General features: G+C 50.5%; 1 protein-coding gene across 5 annotated transcripts; it reads right to left on the reverse strand.

The window, feature by feature from the left end:
• Positions 1-63: 63 nt before the first annotated feature.
• KAT5 (lysine acetyltransferase 5) lies at positions 64-8,074 on the reverse strand. Of its 5 annotated transcripts, none has more exons than XM_081797790.1 (14): positions 7,918-8,074; positions 7,752-7,818; positions 7,357-7,425; positions 7,129-7,265; positions 6,689-6,844; positions 6,525-6,599; positions 6,345-6,419; positions 5,338-5,586; positions 5,170-5,259; positions 3,220-3,360; positions 3,048-3,141; positions 926-1,085; positions 720-801; positions 64-625 (listed from the first exon to the last, which is right to left on the reverse strand). In XM_081797790.1, the coding sequence occupies exons 1-14, from the start codon at positions 7,927-7,929 to the stop codon at positions 491-493; spliced, it is 1,542 nt and encodes a 513-aa protein (XP_081653916.1). In that variant the 5' UTR covers positions 7,930-8,074; the 3' UTR covers positions 64-490. The 5 variants fall into 5 exon arrangements, with proteins under 5 accessions (XP_081653916.1, XP_030891355.2, XP_081653918.1 ...); XM_031035495.2 differs by having other exon boundaries at positions 6,689-6,871; XM_081797792.1 differs by lacking the exon at positions 6,689-6,844.
• Positions 8,075-16,942: the final 8,868 nt, after the last annotated feature.

The following is a 16,942-nucleotide window of genomic DNA, read 5'->3' on the forward strand; positions in this document are numbered from 1 at the left end:
TGTGGACACCTTGGGAGTCCCTAAGTTGGCACTGCCCCTTCTCCCACAAGAAACTTCCATGGCTCTGGCCTATAGAAACAATTTATTGCCAAGGGGCAGTGAGGGCAAGAGAGGCCAGAACTTCGCAGCCAGGACCCACCCCGCCCCCCAACTCCTATTTTACAAAAGAAATTTTTACAGCCACTGGCCCTCTGTCCAGAGCGCACCCCCCCACCCTCGCCTCCCTCGCACTGTACACAGCTGCCTGGCTCCAGAGAGTCCCTGGTTCATAGCAGGGCCAGACCTGCAGCCAGCTGACCTTGGAGCTGACCTGAGCCCTGAGCTCACCTCGGTGCTAGGCACCAGCCAGGCCCTACCAGACCTGTCCTCTCCTTATAGAGCTGTCCTCAGCCCCACCTCCCTTGGTGTGCCTCTTGGGGGCCCCGGTAGGGCTGGGATGTGCTGTCAGCCCCAGTTCTGCTTTGTTGCCTCTGCCTTGGACAGTGTCTGGTCACCACTTCCCCCTCTTGCTCCAGTCCTTGGGAGTGAAGTGCAGACACTTGGAGTCGATCCGAAGGAGCCGCTTGAGCATAGCTCTTTCGTGTCCATCCACGATGTCCTCTGACAGTGTGAGGATATACTGGCCCTGGATGGGAGATGGGGCCAGGGGGAGTCAGCCCACGCAGGGCCCGCACTCTGCAGCCCTACACACACCTGTCTCCCCCTGCCTGCCTCCCTACCTTGTAGTAGTTGATGAGGTTGAGGTACTGTAGAGTGGAAATGACATCCTCCTTCTTGATGCTGGTGATTTCACTGATCTCGCTGTGGGAGGGCAAAGATCAGGTCCTCTGGAAGCCTTCATCTCTGCCCCAAGCCCCCAGGAACCCCAGGAGTGAGGATGGGCCATGCCATGCACCCCCAGGATAGGAGGTAGGGCCAGGCTCACTTGATGGTGATCTGTGGCCTCTCCCCGCTCTCTGACTTCAGCCCCATCAGGATCTCCAGGATGGTCTGGGACCAGTAGCTCCGGTAGGATAGGAGGCCAAGGTCTGAGAGGGGCTTCTCAGGGGTCCCCGTTTTCCCTTCCACTTTGGAGAGTTCATAGCCTACAGCAAGGGAGCAGGAAGGGGTGGGTAAGCGATCACACCTTTGTGCAACCAACGTTTCAGAACATGAGTTAGAGAAGTAAACTGCCTGGTTCTCATCTCGGCCCCGCCATGTGGGAGTCTGTGACCTGGCACATGGGGCTTGTCTGCTGCGTTTGTTTCCCCAAAAAGAACTATGGAGCATTCATTCTTCATCTCTGTGCTGCGGAGGGTTCTGAGGGAGCAGCTATAATCCACCTGGAGGAGTACTCGGGAGCTAGGGGAGTGCAGAGAAGATGACATGAAAGGCAAGCGCCTCTGATTTTCATCCTTCCAGACTCTGCCTGGGTCTGTGAGAGGGAAGGCAGACCCCCACGTGCGGTCTAGGCCTGAGAATGTTTGGATTTGCGGTCGAATCAGCCCCCCCAGCTGTGACCCGAGGAGCATCAGCTGCTCCAGGACCAGGCCGCCCCAACTAGGTGTTGACAGGAAGCAAGAGAGAGGCACCAAGGCACTTCCCAGGGCAGAAGGCGGCCATTCCTCACAGGTAACTGACCTCTACAGAGGTTCTCTCACTCTGCTCTCCTCTACCCTGCTGACTTCTGGCCACTGGCAGACAGTTCCCAGTGAGCCCCTCAGGCCCTGTGAAACCTTATATAGCTTTGTGTCTCTTGGCAGCGTCTTCATTCTCTCCCTCAGGGTCCTGGGGTGTCTCCCATTACCTCTAGAAGCCCTTCTTCACCCTCAGTCATTAACTATCTTGGGTCACGGACCTTTCTGCCCACCCTTCCCCATCTTTACCAGCCAGCCTGGCCCAATCTCCTGCGACTTCCACCAAGCAGCCTGGCTGGGAGCAGGACAGAGAGGCTGCTGCTTTAGAGAAAGGCAGCACGGAAGGGGAAGGGGGCACGGCTGCGTTCTCACTCAGCTTTGCTGGGCCTGCCAGTGCATGTGGAGTCCGGACAGATCAGCCGGAGGCCACACTCGCCTCAGCAGGGAGCTCCCGGCCCCTCCCTGGCAAGGATCTACCTGCCCTCAAGGACTGCCCGCAATGGGCACTTCTTCTGGGGCACCTGTCCACTCCTGCGGGGCAGGACTGAGCACATCACACTGGTGACCTTGCCCATGTCGTGTCTCCACTGAGGTCTGAGCTTCCAGACTTAGATTCATTTTAAGTATCTGCCCGTTCTACCAAGCTGGGGGCTTCCTAAGGATTCTATTAATAAAGTTCCTCAAATGGACCATGATCTGGATCAAGTCAAGCCTCTATGTCTTCACAGCTCAGGCTCCCTCCTATCTCTCAGGTCAGAGCTTAATTATCCCAAGGGTTCCGTTAAGTGGTGAGTTGAATGGAGTGGGGTAAGCTGCTGGGAAGCAGAAGGGGGCCTTGCAGTTGGGGGACACAGAAGAGTTCATGCACGCAGGGGCAGAGTCGCTCGTGGGCTTCATGAGACGGACCTGCCCGAATCCAAGGAGCAGAGGCTAAAGTCACATGAGTCAGTGCTTCTTGCTTTTGCTGAGTTTACAGCATTTTGAACATCCACTGTGTGCAAGGCTCAGGCCACAACTAGGGAAACAAAGCACTGGTCCTCACTCAGGAATTTGTATGATGGCCCAGAACCAGACAGATGAGCAACAGGGGCTCACCTGGCTTCTGCCCAGGGCTCTCGGGGGGAGCATAGGAGTCCGATTGGGAAAAGTTGGGTGGTGCTTAGAACTTTAGCCAAGGAAGAGTGAGGGGCTGAAAACAGCCCAGACGAGCAGGGCGGTCACCCTGAGCAAGGAGAAAACCTTGGGAGAGTCCCAGCTTTCTTTCTGGCCAGCTCACCTGGTGGCAGGGCTGACAATCACAGCAACCCAGAATGCTATGCGGGAGGCGCGATGGCAACACCAGCCCCGGGCCTGGGCCTGCAGGTGCCTGGCCCCAGCCCCCGGCCCCCAGCCCCCAGCCCCCGGCCCCCGGCCTAGTGCGCAGATACTCACTGAACTCGATCAGCAGCTTGCCGTAGCCCCGGCGCTGGTAGGGAGGCAGCGTCAGGATGCAGGCCACGTTGTAGTCTTCTGTGGATTCCTTTTCCTGCAAAATGGGAGTGGGTGAGTGAGGAGGGGACACGGCTCAGGGCAGGGCTGAGAGAGGGTCCGGGTGAGTGCTCACCTTGGAGAAGTAGCCCACGATGTGGAAGCCCTTGCAGTCATACTCTGTCATGACGTAGAAGAGGAAGGGGTCTGTATCATAGTACAACGTCTTGTGGTCGAGGAAGCACTTGGCCAAGAGACACAGGTTCTGGGAATAACTCTGCAAAGGAAAAGGCCTGTCACCACTCTGGGTACCCTGTCTTGAACGTGGCCGTTATTGTGGTTTCTTCACCCGAGGCTGATACGGGACGAGCCTTCCTCCCTGGGGCCTGCCTCATTCTCTCAGTCAGGCTGTCCCTGCCGCTCAGGCAGCTACTTCTCGGTGTCAAGGAGCCCGGGTACCAGCTCCAGGATAGTGTCTGCCCAGCTGCCTTGCTGGGGAGCCGGGGCAGCTTTACCCGTTCCCCGCACCTGCAGCTAACTCCTGCTGCAGGGGGCGGGGGGGGGCTTCCACTGCCCTCTGCTGTAGCACCAACCGTCAACACATTGTGGCGTGTCTCCAGGAAGACAGACTCTGTCAAGGTTTAGGAGAGCAGCTCTACCCTGGTGACAGTCTAAGAATGTGCCTGTCAAAAACCACAATGCTCTCCCGCCTACAGTCACACCTACTGGAGACTGATTTCCTGTCCTACAACGGAGATAAGGTATTCTGAAATTGAAAGTAACAGCCTTAGGGGCGCCTGGGTGGCTCAGTTGGTTAAGCATCTGCCTTCGGCTCAGGTCATGATCCTGGGGTCCTGGGATTGGGCCCTGCGTCAGGCTCCTGGCTCAGCAAGGGGCCTGCTTCTCCCTCTCCCTCTGCGTGCTGCTCCCCGTTTGTGCATGCGCGCTCTCTGTCAAATAAATAAAATCTTAAAAGAAGAAGAAGAAAGAGAAAGTAACAGCCACAGGGGTCGCCCCAGCAAATGATTAATCTTGCTGCTCTGCTTTACCTCTATACGTATGTTCTCCTGCACATCAGACATGGCTTTCTAACCAGCCTGCGGGGCACTGCATCTGGATGCCTAAGTCCACACTTAATAACAGGACAGCGGTGGGCGCCTGGGTGGCTCAGTTGGTTAGGCGACTGCCTTCGGCTCAGGTCATGATCCTGGAGTCCCGGGATCGAGTCCCGCATCAGGCTCCCTGCTCGGCAGGGAGTCTGCTTCTCCCTCTGACCCTCCTCCCTCTCACGCTCTCTGTCTCTCATTGTCTCTCTCTCAAATAAATAAATAAAATCTTTAAAAAAAAAACAAAAAACAGGACAGCGGTGAAAGCGGCAGTATCTCCCTCAAGCTTCCTCAGCACCCAGCCAGAGCTCTCCCCTCGGTTCAGGATGCCTCCCTCTCCCTCACTGCCCTCCATGCCCCAGGGGCGGTCTCACAGTCTTAGCTGAATGCATCCACATTACTCCCTCCTTCCTCCCTGCAGCCACAGACTAAGGCAGGTTTGAAGCCCAAAACCTGCAGTGACCCCTGCTCTCCCCCTAACTGACCTTCTTCTCACCACCTGAGCTCTTGTCTCTTGGAACCGCCTCACCTCATCCTTTCTGCCTTTAAGCCAGAATGATCTTTACCTTTCACACCATCTGTACATCCATGCCTGCCCTTCAGAACCCCACTGCTTGGGATCCCCTTACCCACCTTATCCTTCATGTCAAGGATCAAAGATCACCTCCTCTGGGAAGCTTTGTGGGCCATCTCCGGGTCCTCATAACCCACCCTTTGTTTCATGACACTTACCCCTGGGATCTGAGTGGATGCTGGCAAATCTGTTTTTTCTGTGGACTGTGAACTCAGAGATTTTGTCTAATTACTGATCATCTTTATACCTCCCATTACCTGCCTTACAGCAGGAACTCAACAAAAATGAGATGAACTAATCTGTTGGCCAGACTGCTCAGTGTTTTCCTGAACAGGGAAGAGCTGTTCATTTAATTTCCCCCAGACCACCAGTGCCAATGACCCCCCACTGCCCCTCAGCCACAGACCTTGTTCTTACGGCCGTCAATCTCAAAGAAAGAGATGGTGCCCTTGCGGTAAATCTCGTTGCCCGGAGGATGTCGCAGGTCACACTTGGTCTGAGGAAGAGAGGAGGATCAGAGGCAGGAGCAGGGTAGGGGGGTGGTAGGAAAGCAGCCCCCTGGGGCCCCTCATACCAAGTGACGCTGCAGACACTTGAGGCTCCGGCCGTATTTGAGGCAGAACTCACAGAGGTAGAGGACGGGCAATGTGGTGAGCTCCTGTGGGTACGGAGAGAAGTACCACGGCTTCAGGCGGTGCCGGCCCAGCTCGATGCACTCAATGTTCTTCATCCGGGTGACAATGTCGTCGTGGCTCCGGTCAGACACCAAGCTGCCAGTCATGCGTGGCGCTGACGGTATTCCATCTGAACTGTCCTGGGAGTCCTGTCCAGGGCCAGTGGAAAACACCAGGTTACAGGAGACAGCTCAAGCAGGACACCTGACAGCTCGCATAACCCTTCCATAGCTTTCCTTGTTCGACCCTAACAACCACCCTATGTTGGGGGTGGGCGGGGGGGGCGGCGCTGGTACTGTATTATATCCCGTTTTCCAAATAAAGAAAAGGAAACTAGGAAAGTTCTCAATTACAGTTTGAAAAAGATTACCCAATGACTGACCTAAACCAGCTCTACCTGACTCCTAATCCTTCCAACAACCATCACTGCCTACCACCGCTTATTTTTTTTTAATTTATTTATTAAAGATTTAATTCACAAAAAAATAAATAAAAATAAAAAAACAAATTAAAAAAAAAACAACTGTAACAAAGACTTAATTTACTTATTCATCAGAAAAAAAGAGCAAAGCAGGGAGAGCTGCAGGCAAAGCAGGCAGAGGGAGAAGCAAGCTCCCTGCTGAGCAAGGAGCCCGACACAAGACTTGATCCCAGGACCCTGGGATCATGCCCTGAGACGAAGGCAGATGCTTAACCGACTGAGCCACCCAGGCTTCCCTAGTTTAATTTTTAATCTCTACACCCAACGTGGGGCTTGAACTCATAACCCCGAGATCGAGAGTGGCACGCTCTTCCGATTGAGCCAGCCAGGTGCCCCTTCTTGTTTATTTTTAAACTAATCACTGAACTCTCCATCCTGCCTACGATCCCCCCCTTTTCACCCAGCTTCCCTCTTCCCCAGACCTACCTCGTCAGTGCCCAAGCAATTTGATTTTCGCTTCCGTCCTGGCTGAGCTGCCACTGCCCTACGGGCTGATCCATTCTGCAAGTAAAGTGGTGAGAACGGAAGGGAGGGTAGTGAGAGGAGCCTGAAAGCGGCTGCCAGAGGGAAAACAAGAGGAAGAAGAAAAGGGTTTGGGGGACTCACCTGGGGAAAAACTGAGGCTGGGGCTGTCTCGCTGGGCACTGGAGTTGCTGGTGAAACCACCTCCACCTTCCGTTTCTGCAGAGAGAAACCAAGAAAGGTGGGTCAGAAGGTAGGGAAGGTGGGACCTCAGAGGAAAGCAAGGTCCCTGGAATTGCTGAGGGTACCGTTGAGCGGTGGTTGGGCTGCAGGCAGGAGCTGGAGGAGAGCGGCTGGTCAGGCTCGCCACCGGGAATGGCCTCCCGCTCCTTGGGCAGGTTGAAGCGGAGTGTGATCTGGACCGGGATTGGCAAGGTCTTCCCGCTGGCCTGGGCGGAGGCCGGCTGTAGAGATAGGTCCAGGGTCTTCCTCTGGGGTGGGGATGGTGGTGGTATGGGAAAGGGGAGTAGGGGCCCCTCAACATGGAGTAATCAAGCCCCACCCTCTGCCCTCTCAAGGACATAGGAATAGCTACTGGACTCTGGAAGCTACAATTTGGCCCCCATCCTTTGCAAGCTGAAGCCAGAGTGGAAGGGTGCAGCCTTCTACCCATCCAAAAACCCCTGAGGCCAAGAGATGAGAAAAGTAGGAGGCAGGAGAGAAAAGGTGAAACAGGGGACCTACTCACCACCTCTCTCTCTGGAGAGCCGGGGCGAGACCCAGGAAGTCCGTTCTTGGTGGGGGTCTTGGCCTCTTTCTTGGGGAACTGAATCTTCTTTAGGTCCAGCCGCTCGTGGGTCACCCATTCATCCAGGCGTTTGTTGACTGCAGCAGTGGGGATGGCTCAGGAAGGAATGCCAGAGGCTGTCTCCCAACCCCACCCTGCAGCCCTACCTCACCCCAGCCCAGGACTCACAGTCAATGTAATGGACGTAGAAAAGCTTGCGGCCACTGATGTCCTTCACGCTCAGGATCTCGGCCAGGGCTGTGGGAACAACACAGGCAGGAGCTTTAGTCGAGCCAGGAGATGAGAATCCACCCTCCTGAGACCTGATCTCCACCCCCAGGCCGGATCCCTAAGCCCCAGCACTTGGAAGCTTTCTCCCAAACCCCCTTTAGTCACCAAGTGCCGCCCCCTCTCCAAGCCCCGCCCCGTTCTTCGGTGCGGCAGAAAGCCACGCCCCTCGGGGGGGTATCTGCGCCCCGCCCGCCCCAGGATTATGGAGGTCCCACCCCCTCCCGAGGGTTCGGTTGGCTCCCTCCCGCCCCTCGCCTTCAGGTTCCTTAGCCCCGCCCTCCGACGTCACTCACGCCACTCATCTTCGTTGTCCTGGTTCCGCCGAAGCACGGGCAGGCGGCAGCCCTCGATTATCTCCCCCTGGGGAGACAGCGCGGCGCCAGGGTCGGCTACTGGGGGGCCTCGGGTTCTACCCACCTCCCCTGGCTCCCTCCGCCCCGCCCCGGGCACCGGACTCACCACCTCCGCCATCTTCCCTCCCTCCACTGCCACTTCCGGCCCCTCTGGGAGACGTCACTTCCGGGACTGAACGCGCTGTAGGCCCGCGCCTCCTGAAGCCGCTCTAGAAGAAGACTTTTGAGAGACACCACTACCCAGCTGGAAGCAGGCAGCCGTGCCTTTTGGCTGGCGGGAGAGTGGGGTGTTTTAAGTTTCGGTCCGCGTCCTGGGCGGAATCCCCGAAAGGCGCACAACGATTGGAGGAAAGCGGAGTCCGTCACGTGACGCCCACCGGGTGCGACGCCGGTCACGTGGCTACGGCGCGGGTCACGTGGGACCAGGTTTGTGCTTCGAGGACGGCCGGGCTCGGGCGTCTCCTAGTGGGAGCAGGAGGTGTCGCCAGGAGGAACTGCGCGTGCTTGGCGCCGGGGGCGCGGTGCGGGGGGTACTGGCGGGGACTGGGAGGCTGGAGAAGTGGGCGGGACTGCGAACCGACGTTGTGCCTGTCGGGTTTGTGGACTTCCTTCCTTGGGGTTGGGGATGCAGATGTTTCGGCTTGTATTATATATTAGATTTCTCAAAAAATAATATTCATGCATGCGTTCAGCAGACATTTAGTGATCTTCTAGCATGTGCCAGGCATTATTCTAGGAGCCTGTAATACACTAGTGAATATGGTAAAGGAGCCTGACCTCATGGAGCTTACAGCCTTGTGGGTTGGGAGGAAAGAGAGGTATAGATAACAAGTGTATTTAAAATTAAATTATGGGCGCCTGGGTGGCTCAGTTGGTTAAGCGACTGCCTTCGGCTCAGGTCATGATCCTGGAGTCCCGGGATCGAGTCCCGCATCGGGCTCCCTGCTCGGCAGGGAGTCTGCTTCTCCCTCTGACCCTCTCCTCTCTCATGTGTTCTCTCTCTCTCATTCTCTCTGTCTCAAATAAATAAATAAATAAAAATCTTTAAAAAAAAATAAAATAAAAAATTAAATTAAATTATTTAGTATATAAAAAAGTGATACGTATTATGAGAACACCCCCCCCCAAAAAAAAGTGCAAGCCAAAGGAGATGGGTAGGGAGGTTGCAGTTTTAAATAGAGTACTCAGGGCAAGCCTGGCTGTAAGTCTATTACTTGAGCACAGCTTTAGAGGGATGAAGGAATGAGCCAAGCACATATCTGGGAGGAAACTGTCCCCCCAAGACAGACCACGATAAAGGGGAGAAAAGTATGATCTCAGATCATCAGAAGAAAATGTCTAGAGTGAACATTTTGGTTGATTGTCTTGTAGAACGGGGGTGGGCAAACTGGCCTGTGGGCCAAATCCAACCCTCTGCTCATTTTCCTACAGCAAATGGGATGGTTTTTATATTTGTTAATGGCTGGGAAAACATCAAAAGAAGAATATTTTGTGATACATGAAAATTACGAGGTTCGACTACTCCTCATTTATGTTTTATCTATGAGGCCTTTACATTAAGACTGAATAATTGTGCTGGGGTATGGTCCACAAAACCTAAAATATTTACTATCTGGCCCCTTACAGAAAATGTTTGCCAACCTCTGCTTTATAGACTATTGTGTTGTCTGTTCAATTCAAAAGTAGGTTCTTGATTATGTATATTGTGCTGTTCCCAGTTCATTTTCTTAGCAACATAAATTGAACCCTTGTCACTAAATACTCTATAGCACTACTTCAATGGCTACATTGTGTTTTGTTGTTTAGATGCATCTTAGCTACCATAACCAATTGTTCTTGAATATTCCAAGTTATTTCTGATTTTCCCCTATTACAAACAGTGCTACAAGCATCCTTCTTTATATGTACAACTTTCTAGATATTCATCCCAGCATGATTTGCACAGAAGATATAAATGGGGTAATGATTTTATCTGCCTTTTGGAAAGATCACCCTGCTGGCACTGTCCTTGGATTGAAGGAGGTAAAACCAGAACAGGACAAATCGGAAGACTGTCAAAATTGGCCGTTCGCTGATAACCGTCAATAAATCAATAAATGTTTATCCAGGGCCTGCTGTGTATCACAGTTAGCACTAGTTCAGTCCCTGCTGCCTTGTCAGAGTCACAAGCAACCCATGTTAATCCCATGGCTGCTTCTTAATGCTCTTGGCAGTGGCATTTGGCATGGTTGGTCATTGTCTCATCTTTGAAACACTCTTGTCCTTGTTTCCAGGATACCAGACCCTCCTGGTTCTCATCCAGCTTCCGTGGCTGCTCCTTATCTCCTTTGCTGGTTCCTCTTCCTGTCCATGACCACTAAATGTTCACAGGCCCCAGGTTCAGCCCTGGATTTCATGTCTGTTTCCACACTCTCCCTTCATGATCCCCTGCAGGCTCATGGCTTTAAATACCATTCATGTGCTGAGGTTTCTCAAATTCATATCTTCAGCTTAGATCTCTCCCCGCAACTCAGCCCTCACTGCCCGTTCAGCATCTCTACCTGGTTGTCTAGAGATCATGTCCAAAACCAAACTCCTGGTCTTCCTTCCCAACTGTCTCCTCCCACTATCTTTCTTGTCCCTGTCAGTGATGCTTTATCCATCCAGTTTCTCAGACCAAAAACCTTGAAGTCATCCAATTTTCCTCTCACACTCAGCCAGTCAGCAGACACTCTAGGCTCTATCATTTCTGTCTGCCTTCACCACTACCACTCTGATGCAAGCTACCACCATCTTCTCCCAGAACTATTGCAATAGCCTCATCCACAGGAACAAGAGGGATCATTCAAAAATATTAATTCACACCCAGGTGCCTGGCTGGCTCAGTCAGTTAAGCATCTGACTCAGGTCATGATCTCAGGGTCCTGGGATCTAGCCCCTAGTCAGGGAATCTGCTTTTCCCTCTGCCCCTCTTCCCACTTGTGCACATGCACACATGCTCTCTCTCTCTAATAGATAAATAAATTATTTATTTATATAAGTAATATATATATATAAATTCACACCATGTCACCCTGATGATCAAAATCCACCAGTGGTTTGTCACTCAGAATAAAACTCAAAATCCCTGTATAAATCCAATCCCATTACCACTCTGCTTCTTCTTCTGCTGTCCCCTCACTATGTTCTAGCCACAATGGCCTCCCCATGTTTCCAGGACATAGCAGGAAGTTCCTTTCTCTGGTCCTTTGCTGTTTCCTACCTGCAACATTTTCTCCCCATTTATCCACCTGGCTCAGTCTCTCACCTCATGCAAGCCTTTGCTCAAAGGTCACCTTCTCAGTGAGGCCACCTCTGACCTCCCCAGTTAAGCCTGCCATCCCCTACCCACCTCATCACCCTCCTCCTTTGCTCATTGTCCTACATAGCCTTGATCACCAGCTGTCGATCGTTTTTCTTACTCACTTGTTAACTATCTTTCCTTCACTAGAATGTAAGATCCATGAACACAGTATTTATATTGTTTTGTCCGGTGCTGTTTTCCCACCTTCTAGAATAGTGCCTGACTCATAGTAGGCATTCAGTTAAAAACTGTCAAATGGATTAAGCACATGGTCTCCCCAGGAGCCAGAGATGTGAACTGATGTTTACTGCAGAGAGTGATTAGTCTTGTGAGATGGGAAGGAAAGCTAGGGCCCAAAGGAGGCAGACCCATGGAGGGATCCCAGAGCATCTGATATATGGCCTACAGCTTAGAGGATGAGTAAGTGTTGGCCAGAGAAAGGACTTGGGGATATTCCAGGAACAAAGAGAGTAAAAAAGGAGAAAAGAAACAGCTCGTGAACGGGGCATCAGGCATTCAAAAACATTAATTGAGCACCAACTGTGTGCTGCACTGTGCCAGAGCAACTTGAGTGAAAACAGAGGAGATCCCTATTCGAGGGGGATGGACAAGAGCAGTTCACAAAACAAAACAAAAATAATCCCTGTGGAGATTGGTAAGTGTCGACGATAAAACAGCGTGATCTGGCCAAGAGTGAGGCCCAGTCAGTGTGGGCCTCTCTAAGGGCTTTCAGTCAGGATTTCTACCACCCAGAGTGTCACCGTGCCCTGCTTCCAGTTGGTTCAGTGAGGGACTGTCTTGGTCCATGTGGCCCAAAGGCATGCAGGGCTTGAGGATGGCTTCACTGTCAGTGTCCTCAACAACGAAGCTTCTGTCTTTCCACTCCAGCCTCCTCACGGTTGCCTTCCTCCAACATTAAGGTGGGCTCCTCTCATGATCGAAGGACAGCTGCCCCAGCTCTAGGGCCTACCTGTGTCCAAGGCCACGTCCAAGGAGAAAAATGTCTTACCCAGCTATGGAAGGAAAGTCCTAGGCTTCCCTTAACGTGAACCATCTTAGGGCATGTGTCTCTGCCTCAGCCAATGCCTCTGGCCAGGGGGATGGAATTCCACTGGTTGGGCACCTGGGTGGCTCAGTCGTTAAGCGTCTACCTTCGGCTCAGGTCATGATCCCGGGGTCCTGGGATCGAGCCCCACATTGGGCTCCCTGCTCAGCGGGAAGCCTGCTTCTCCCTCTCCCACTCCCCCTGCTTGCGTTCCTGCTCTTGCTGTGTCTCTCTTTGTCAAATAAATAAATAAAGTCTTTAAAAAAAAAAAAGACAAATATCATATGATCTCACTTATACGTGGAATCTTAAAGAAAAAAATGAGAGGCGTCTGGGTGGTTGTAGGTTAAGGGTCTGCCTTTGGCTCAGGTCATGATCCCAGGGTCCTGGGATGTAGCTGTATGTTGGGCTCCCTGCTCAGCGGGAAGCCTGTTTCTCCCTCTCCCACTCCCCCTGCTTGTGTTCCTGCTCTCTCTCTCTCTGTCAAATAAAACCTTTAAAATATATATATATATATTTTTTAAAAAAAGATGACTGAGGGAATAAAGGTTGTTGGGGACACGACGCGTAAGTAGCAGCCTGAGTACAACTGCTCGTACTGCCATGGGGCAGGGACTGAAGGTGCCTGCAGACTGAGGTGTGGCCAAAAGCGTGGTAGAGAAGGCCGTGGCTGGCAGGGACCCAAAGACAGGGGCCTCAATCCTGTTGGGGGCTTGTGGTTCTCCACCCCGGCCCCAAATCTCTGGGGGTCTCAGATCCTGCAGGAGGAGGATCCTTATGCCAAGAACTCCTCTCTTCAGAGGCAATGAACATGGACTTGTGTTTTCCAAAAGCACGCACTGCAGTTACGCCTCATAAGATCCCAGTCCACTGAAATGCTCGCTGAACTCAAAGTGGCGATAAAGGCTGCTTGGCACGGGATCCTAGGCTGAAGGCTCAGGTCTGGGAATCACCAGTGTAGACAGGAGCAAGGCCAAGAAAATGCCCACTGGACTGAGTAGTTCAGGAGGGGCTCTTTGCTGAGGTGGTGGTAGGTGAAAGCTAGATTGTAAAGGGGTTGAGGAAGAGGAAGCAGCAGACACCCCTTTAGGGTAGGTTGAGTTTGAAATGTTAGAGAAGCTTAAATGAAAAATGGAAGAAAATTATATAAAACAAACAAACAACTATGAGCTGTGGGGCTGAGCCTGGGTGGCTCAATTGGTTAAGCGACTGAGTCTTGATTTCAGCTCAGGTCATGATCTCAGGGTCATGAGATCAAGCCCTGCATAGGGCTCCATGCTGGGCATGGAGCCTGCTTAAGATTCTCTCCCCCACCCCGCCACTGCGTCGTGTGCATGCGCACACTTGCTCTCTCCAAAAAAACAAAAAACAAACAAAAAACCAAATACACTATGAGCTTTCATTTATTTTTTTGTAAGGAAGATAGTGGTTGGGGGGGAACCAGAGGGGGCTGTAAGGATGAGGAAGGAAGTTTCTTTAAGACATGCATCAGTTGGACACTCTCGGTTGTAAATAACAGAAAGCCAAGAATAAACTGGTTTAATAAACTGAACTTCTTACCTCCTTGGAGGTAGAGCAGCCCCAAGACTGCTTAACCCAGTAGCTCAAAGATGGCATCATCACCCCTAGGGTCTCTCCAGACCACCAACTCAGTGGGTTGGCTTTGTTCTCTAGGGGATTCCCTTTAAGGTGGTAGGATGCCTACAGTAGCCACCGGGCCACATACTTCTGCTTTCACACCAAGCATTTCCATGCAGGAATTCCTTCTCAGCATTTCTCAGGAAATGTGTTTTTCTGAATCTTGAGCAGGGCCAAGAGGGGGTTATATAGCGCCCAGAGCTTAGAAGCGTCCTGCACTTAGTTTAACGTTCTGTTGTCATCTTTAAAATTCTTAATAACTTTTAAACAAGGGCACCACAAATTGTGTGCCTGGTCCTGATCCATCAAAAAATCAGGAAAAACGGGACGCCTGGGTGTCTTAGTCGGTTAAGCGTCTAACTCTTGATTTCGGCTCAGGTCATGATCTCAGGGTTGTGAGATCGAGCCCCACATCATGCTGGACATGGAGCCTGCTTGAAGATTCTCTCTTTCTCCCTCTCCCTCTGCCCCTCCCACCCCCCAAAATCAGGAAGAAGTCTTATAATTCTCCTACAGTGGTTAAAGTTTAGCAGTCAACATGGGCACATTAATGCTTAATGGGCAATCGTTAACACATTGATGTCAAGTTGACAGCAAATGCAAAAATAGGAGTACATGAGGGAGAAGTCACCATGATGAAATTAGTTTCGCTTATAGTTGCTTCCATGTCGCAAGTATGGGTTCGTGGCCCTGTCTCTGCTAACAGTGAGGCATTCGTTTTTGTTTGATTTAATTCTGGTAAAATATACATAACATAAAATTTAACATTTTAACCATTTTTAAGTGTACGGTTCAGTGGTATTAAGTATATTTACATTTTTGTGCAACCATCACCACCATCCGTCTCCAGAGTGTTTTCCTCATCCCCAACAATCCCCTATTACCCAATAACTCCCCATTCCCCCCTCTCCCCAGCCTCTCATAACCACTATTTTACTTTCTCTCTCTAAGAATTTAACTGCTCTTGGTAACTCATGTAAGTGGAATCGTATGATATCTGTCTTTTTGCATCTGGTTTACTTCACTTAGAATAATGTTTTTAAGATTCATCCATGTTGTAGCAGGTGTCAGATTTCATTCCTTTTTAAGGCTGAATAACTTTCCATTACATGGATAGAACATGTCGGTGAATCATTCCTGCAACTTATATACTAATAAGTCTATATGCAAAGTATCCTTCATACAAATCCTATGAATGGTGTTCCAAGAGCTAACACCTTTTGGAAGTAAAATAAGTCCTTAAATTGGTCATTTTGACATGGGGTTCCATATAGTACTGCACATCCTGCTAGGAGATCCAAATGTTACATTATTCAAATACCACACAATAATGTTCACTGGAATATTCCAGCATTTAAGTATCAGCTGTAGGTGGGGCACCCAGCTGGCTCAGTTGGTAGAGCATACGGCTCTTGATCCCTGGGTTGTATTTGAGCCCCATGTTGGGTACGGAACCTGCTCAAAATAAAATTAAAGATTAAAAGATATATATATATTAGCTGTAGGCTACAGTTCCTTGCAAAAACTTCAAGGGGAGAAATGCAAAGAGACGAAGAAGACGTGAATGTTGTGAAATACTTCCAACAGGAAACCAGAAACTGATCTGAAATATGAATTAACAATATTGATTTCAACAGCAAAGCCAAAATCAGAACAAGCAGATAAAAGATTCTCCTCATTAAAAAAAGGAAATGGGCTTATATGAAGGATATACGCCCAAGTTGGAGTTGCTTGCGGACACCCTTTCAACAATTTGATCAAGGTCAATGTAAAATGAAAGAGAGGTTTTTACATCTAGAATATTTGTCACAAAATAATTGTCAAGACTATCAAGTAGGCCAATTAATGCTTTGTATGGTTTTTTTTAAAAGATTTTATTTATTTATTAGAGAGAGAGAGAGCACAGAGGGAGAGGGAGAAGCAGGCTCCCTGCTGAGCAGAGAGCCCCACACGGGGCTCGATCCCAGGACCCTGAGATCAGGACCCAAGCCGAAGGCAGATGCTCAACTGACTGAGCCACCCAGGTGCCCCAATGCTTTGTATGTTTTACATTTTCATTTTAAGAAGGGGTAACTTCTAAATATTAAATACTTGTCATATTTAATTCTCAGTAATTGGCTTTTAATTGGCGTTGAACTTGTTTATTTCCTTTTTCTAAGATTTTATTTATTTGAGAGAGAGAGAGAGAGCACGTGCGTGCATGCACACAAAGAGGGGAGGGGCAAGGGGAGAGAGAGAGACTCCCCACTGAGCAGGGAGTCTGACATGGGGCTCGATTTCAGGACCCTGAGATCACGATCTGAGGCAAAGGACGCCTAACCGACTGAGCCACCCAGGAGTCCCTAAATAAATATTTTTTTTAAAAAGGAAGTGAAGAGTGCCTGGGTGGCTCAGTCAGTTAAGTGTCTGCTTTCAGCTCAGGTCATAATCCTGGGGTCCTGGGATCAAGTCCTGCATTGGACTCCTTGCTCATCAGGGAGCCTGTTTCTCCCTCTGCTGCTCCCCCTGCTTGTGTGCACTCTCTTGGACAAATAAAATCTTTTAAAATTATTTATTTATTTATTTTAAAGAAAAAGATTGCATGAGAAAGAGGGGCAGAAGGAGAGGGAGAGAGAATCTCAAGCAGACTCTGTGCTGAGCGTGGAGCCCAACTTGGGGCTCCATCCTATGACCTTGAAATCACAACCTGCGCCAAAACCAAGAGTTGGATGCTTAACTGATGCGCCACCCAGGGGCCCTTCATTTCCCTTCTTTTAATCTTTTCTCTCTTCACATGTCTGAATCAGATGGAGATTATTTTTAGTTGTCATTGACATATACAGTCTTGTGATATATTGGTTCATAATGATAAATCTTTCAATTATTATATCTTTTTTACAGAAAGCCCTGAATCTTTTAATACAAGTCTATTACAGGAAAATGATTCAGTGTTTATGTTCAATCATTTTTATTTAAAAATATATAAAATATTGGGGCGTCTGGGTGGCTCAGTTGGTTAAGTGTCTGCCTTTGGCTTGGGTCATGATCCTGGGGTCCTGGGATCGAGCCCCACATCGGGCTTCCTGCTCGGCAGGGAGCCTGCTTCTCCCTCTCCCACTCCCCCAGCTTGTGGTCCCTCTCTCGCTG

The sequence above is a fragment of the Leptonychotes weddellii genome, chromosome 11 (assembly GCF_054177405.1).
Source record: "Leptonychotes weddellii isolate Sample4059 chromosome 11, ASM5417740v2, whole genome shotgun sequence".
NCBI classification, from domain to species: Eukaryota; Metazoa; Chordata; class Mammalia; order Carnivora; family Phocidae; genus Leptonychotes; species Leptonychotes weddellii.

Excerpts from the sequence above, each read along its gene's own strand:
- KAT5 (XM_081797788.1), bottom strand. The coding sequence starts at position 7,929 with ATGGCGGAGGTGGTGAGTCCGGTGCCCGGGGCGGGGCGGAGGGAGCCA. Across the intron at positions 6,845-7,128 it reads GCTCTCCAGAGAGAGAGGTG|CCGGCCTCCGCCCAGGCCAG; the intron begins GTGAGTAGGTCC and ends CTATCTCTACAG. Across the intron at positions 5,587-6,344 it reads ATTGCTTGGGCACTGACGAG|GACTCCCAGGACAGTTCAGA; the intron begins GTAGGTCTGGGG and ends GGCCCTGGACAG.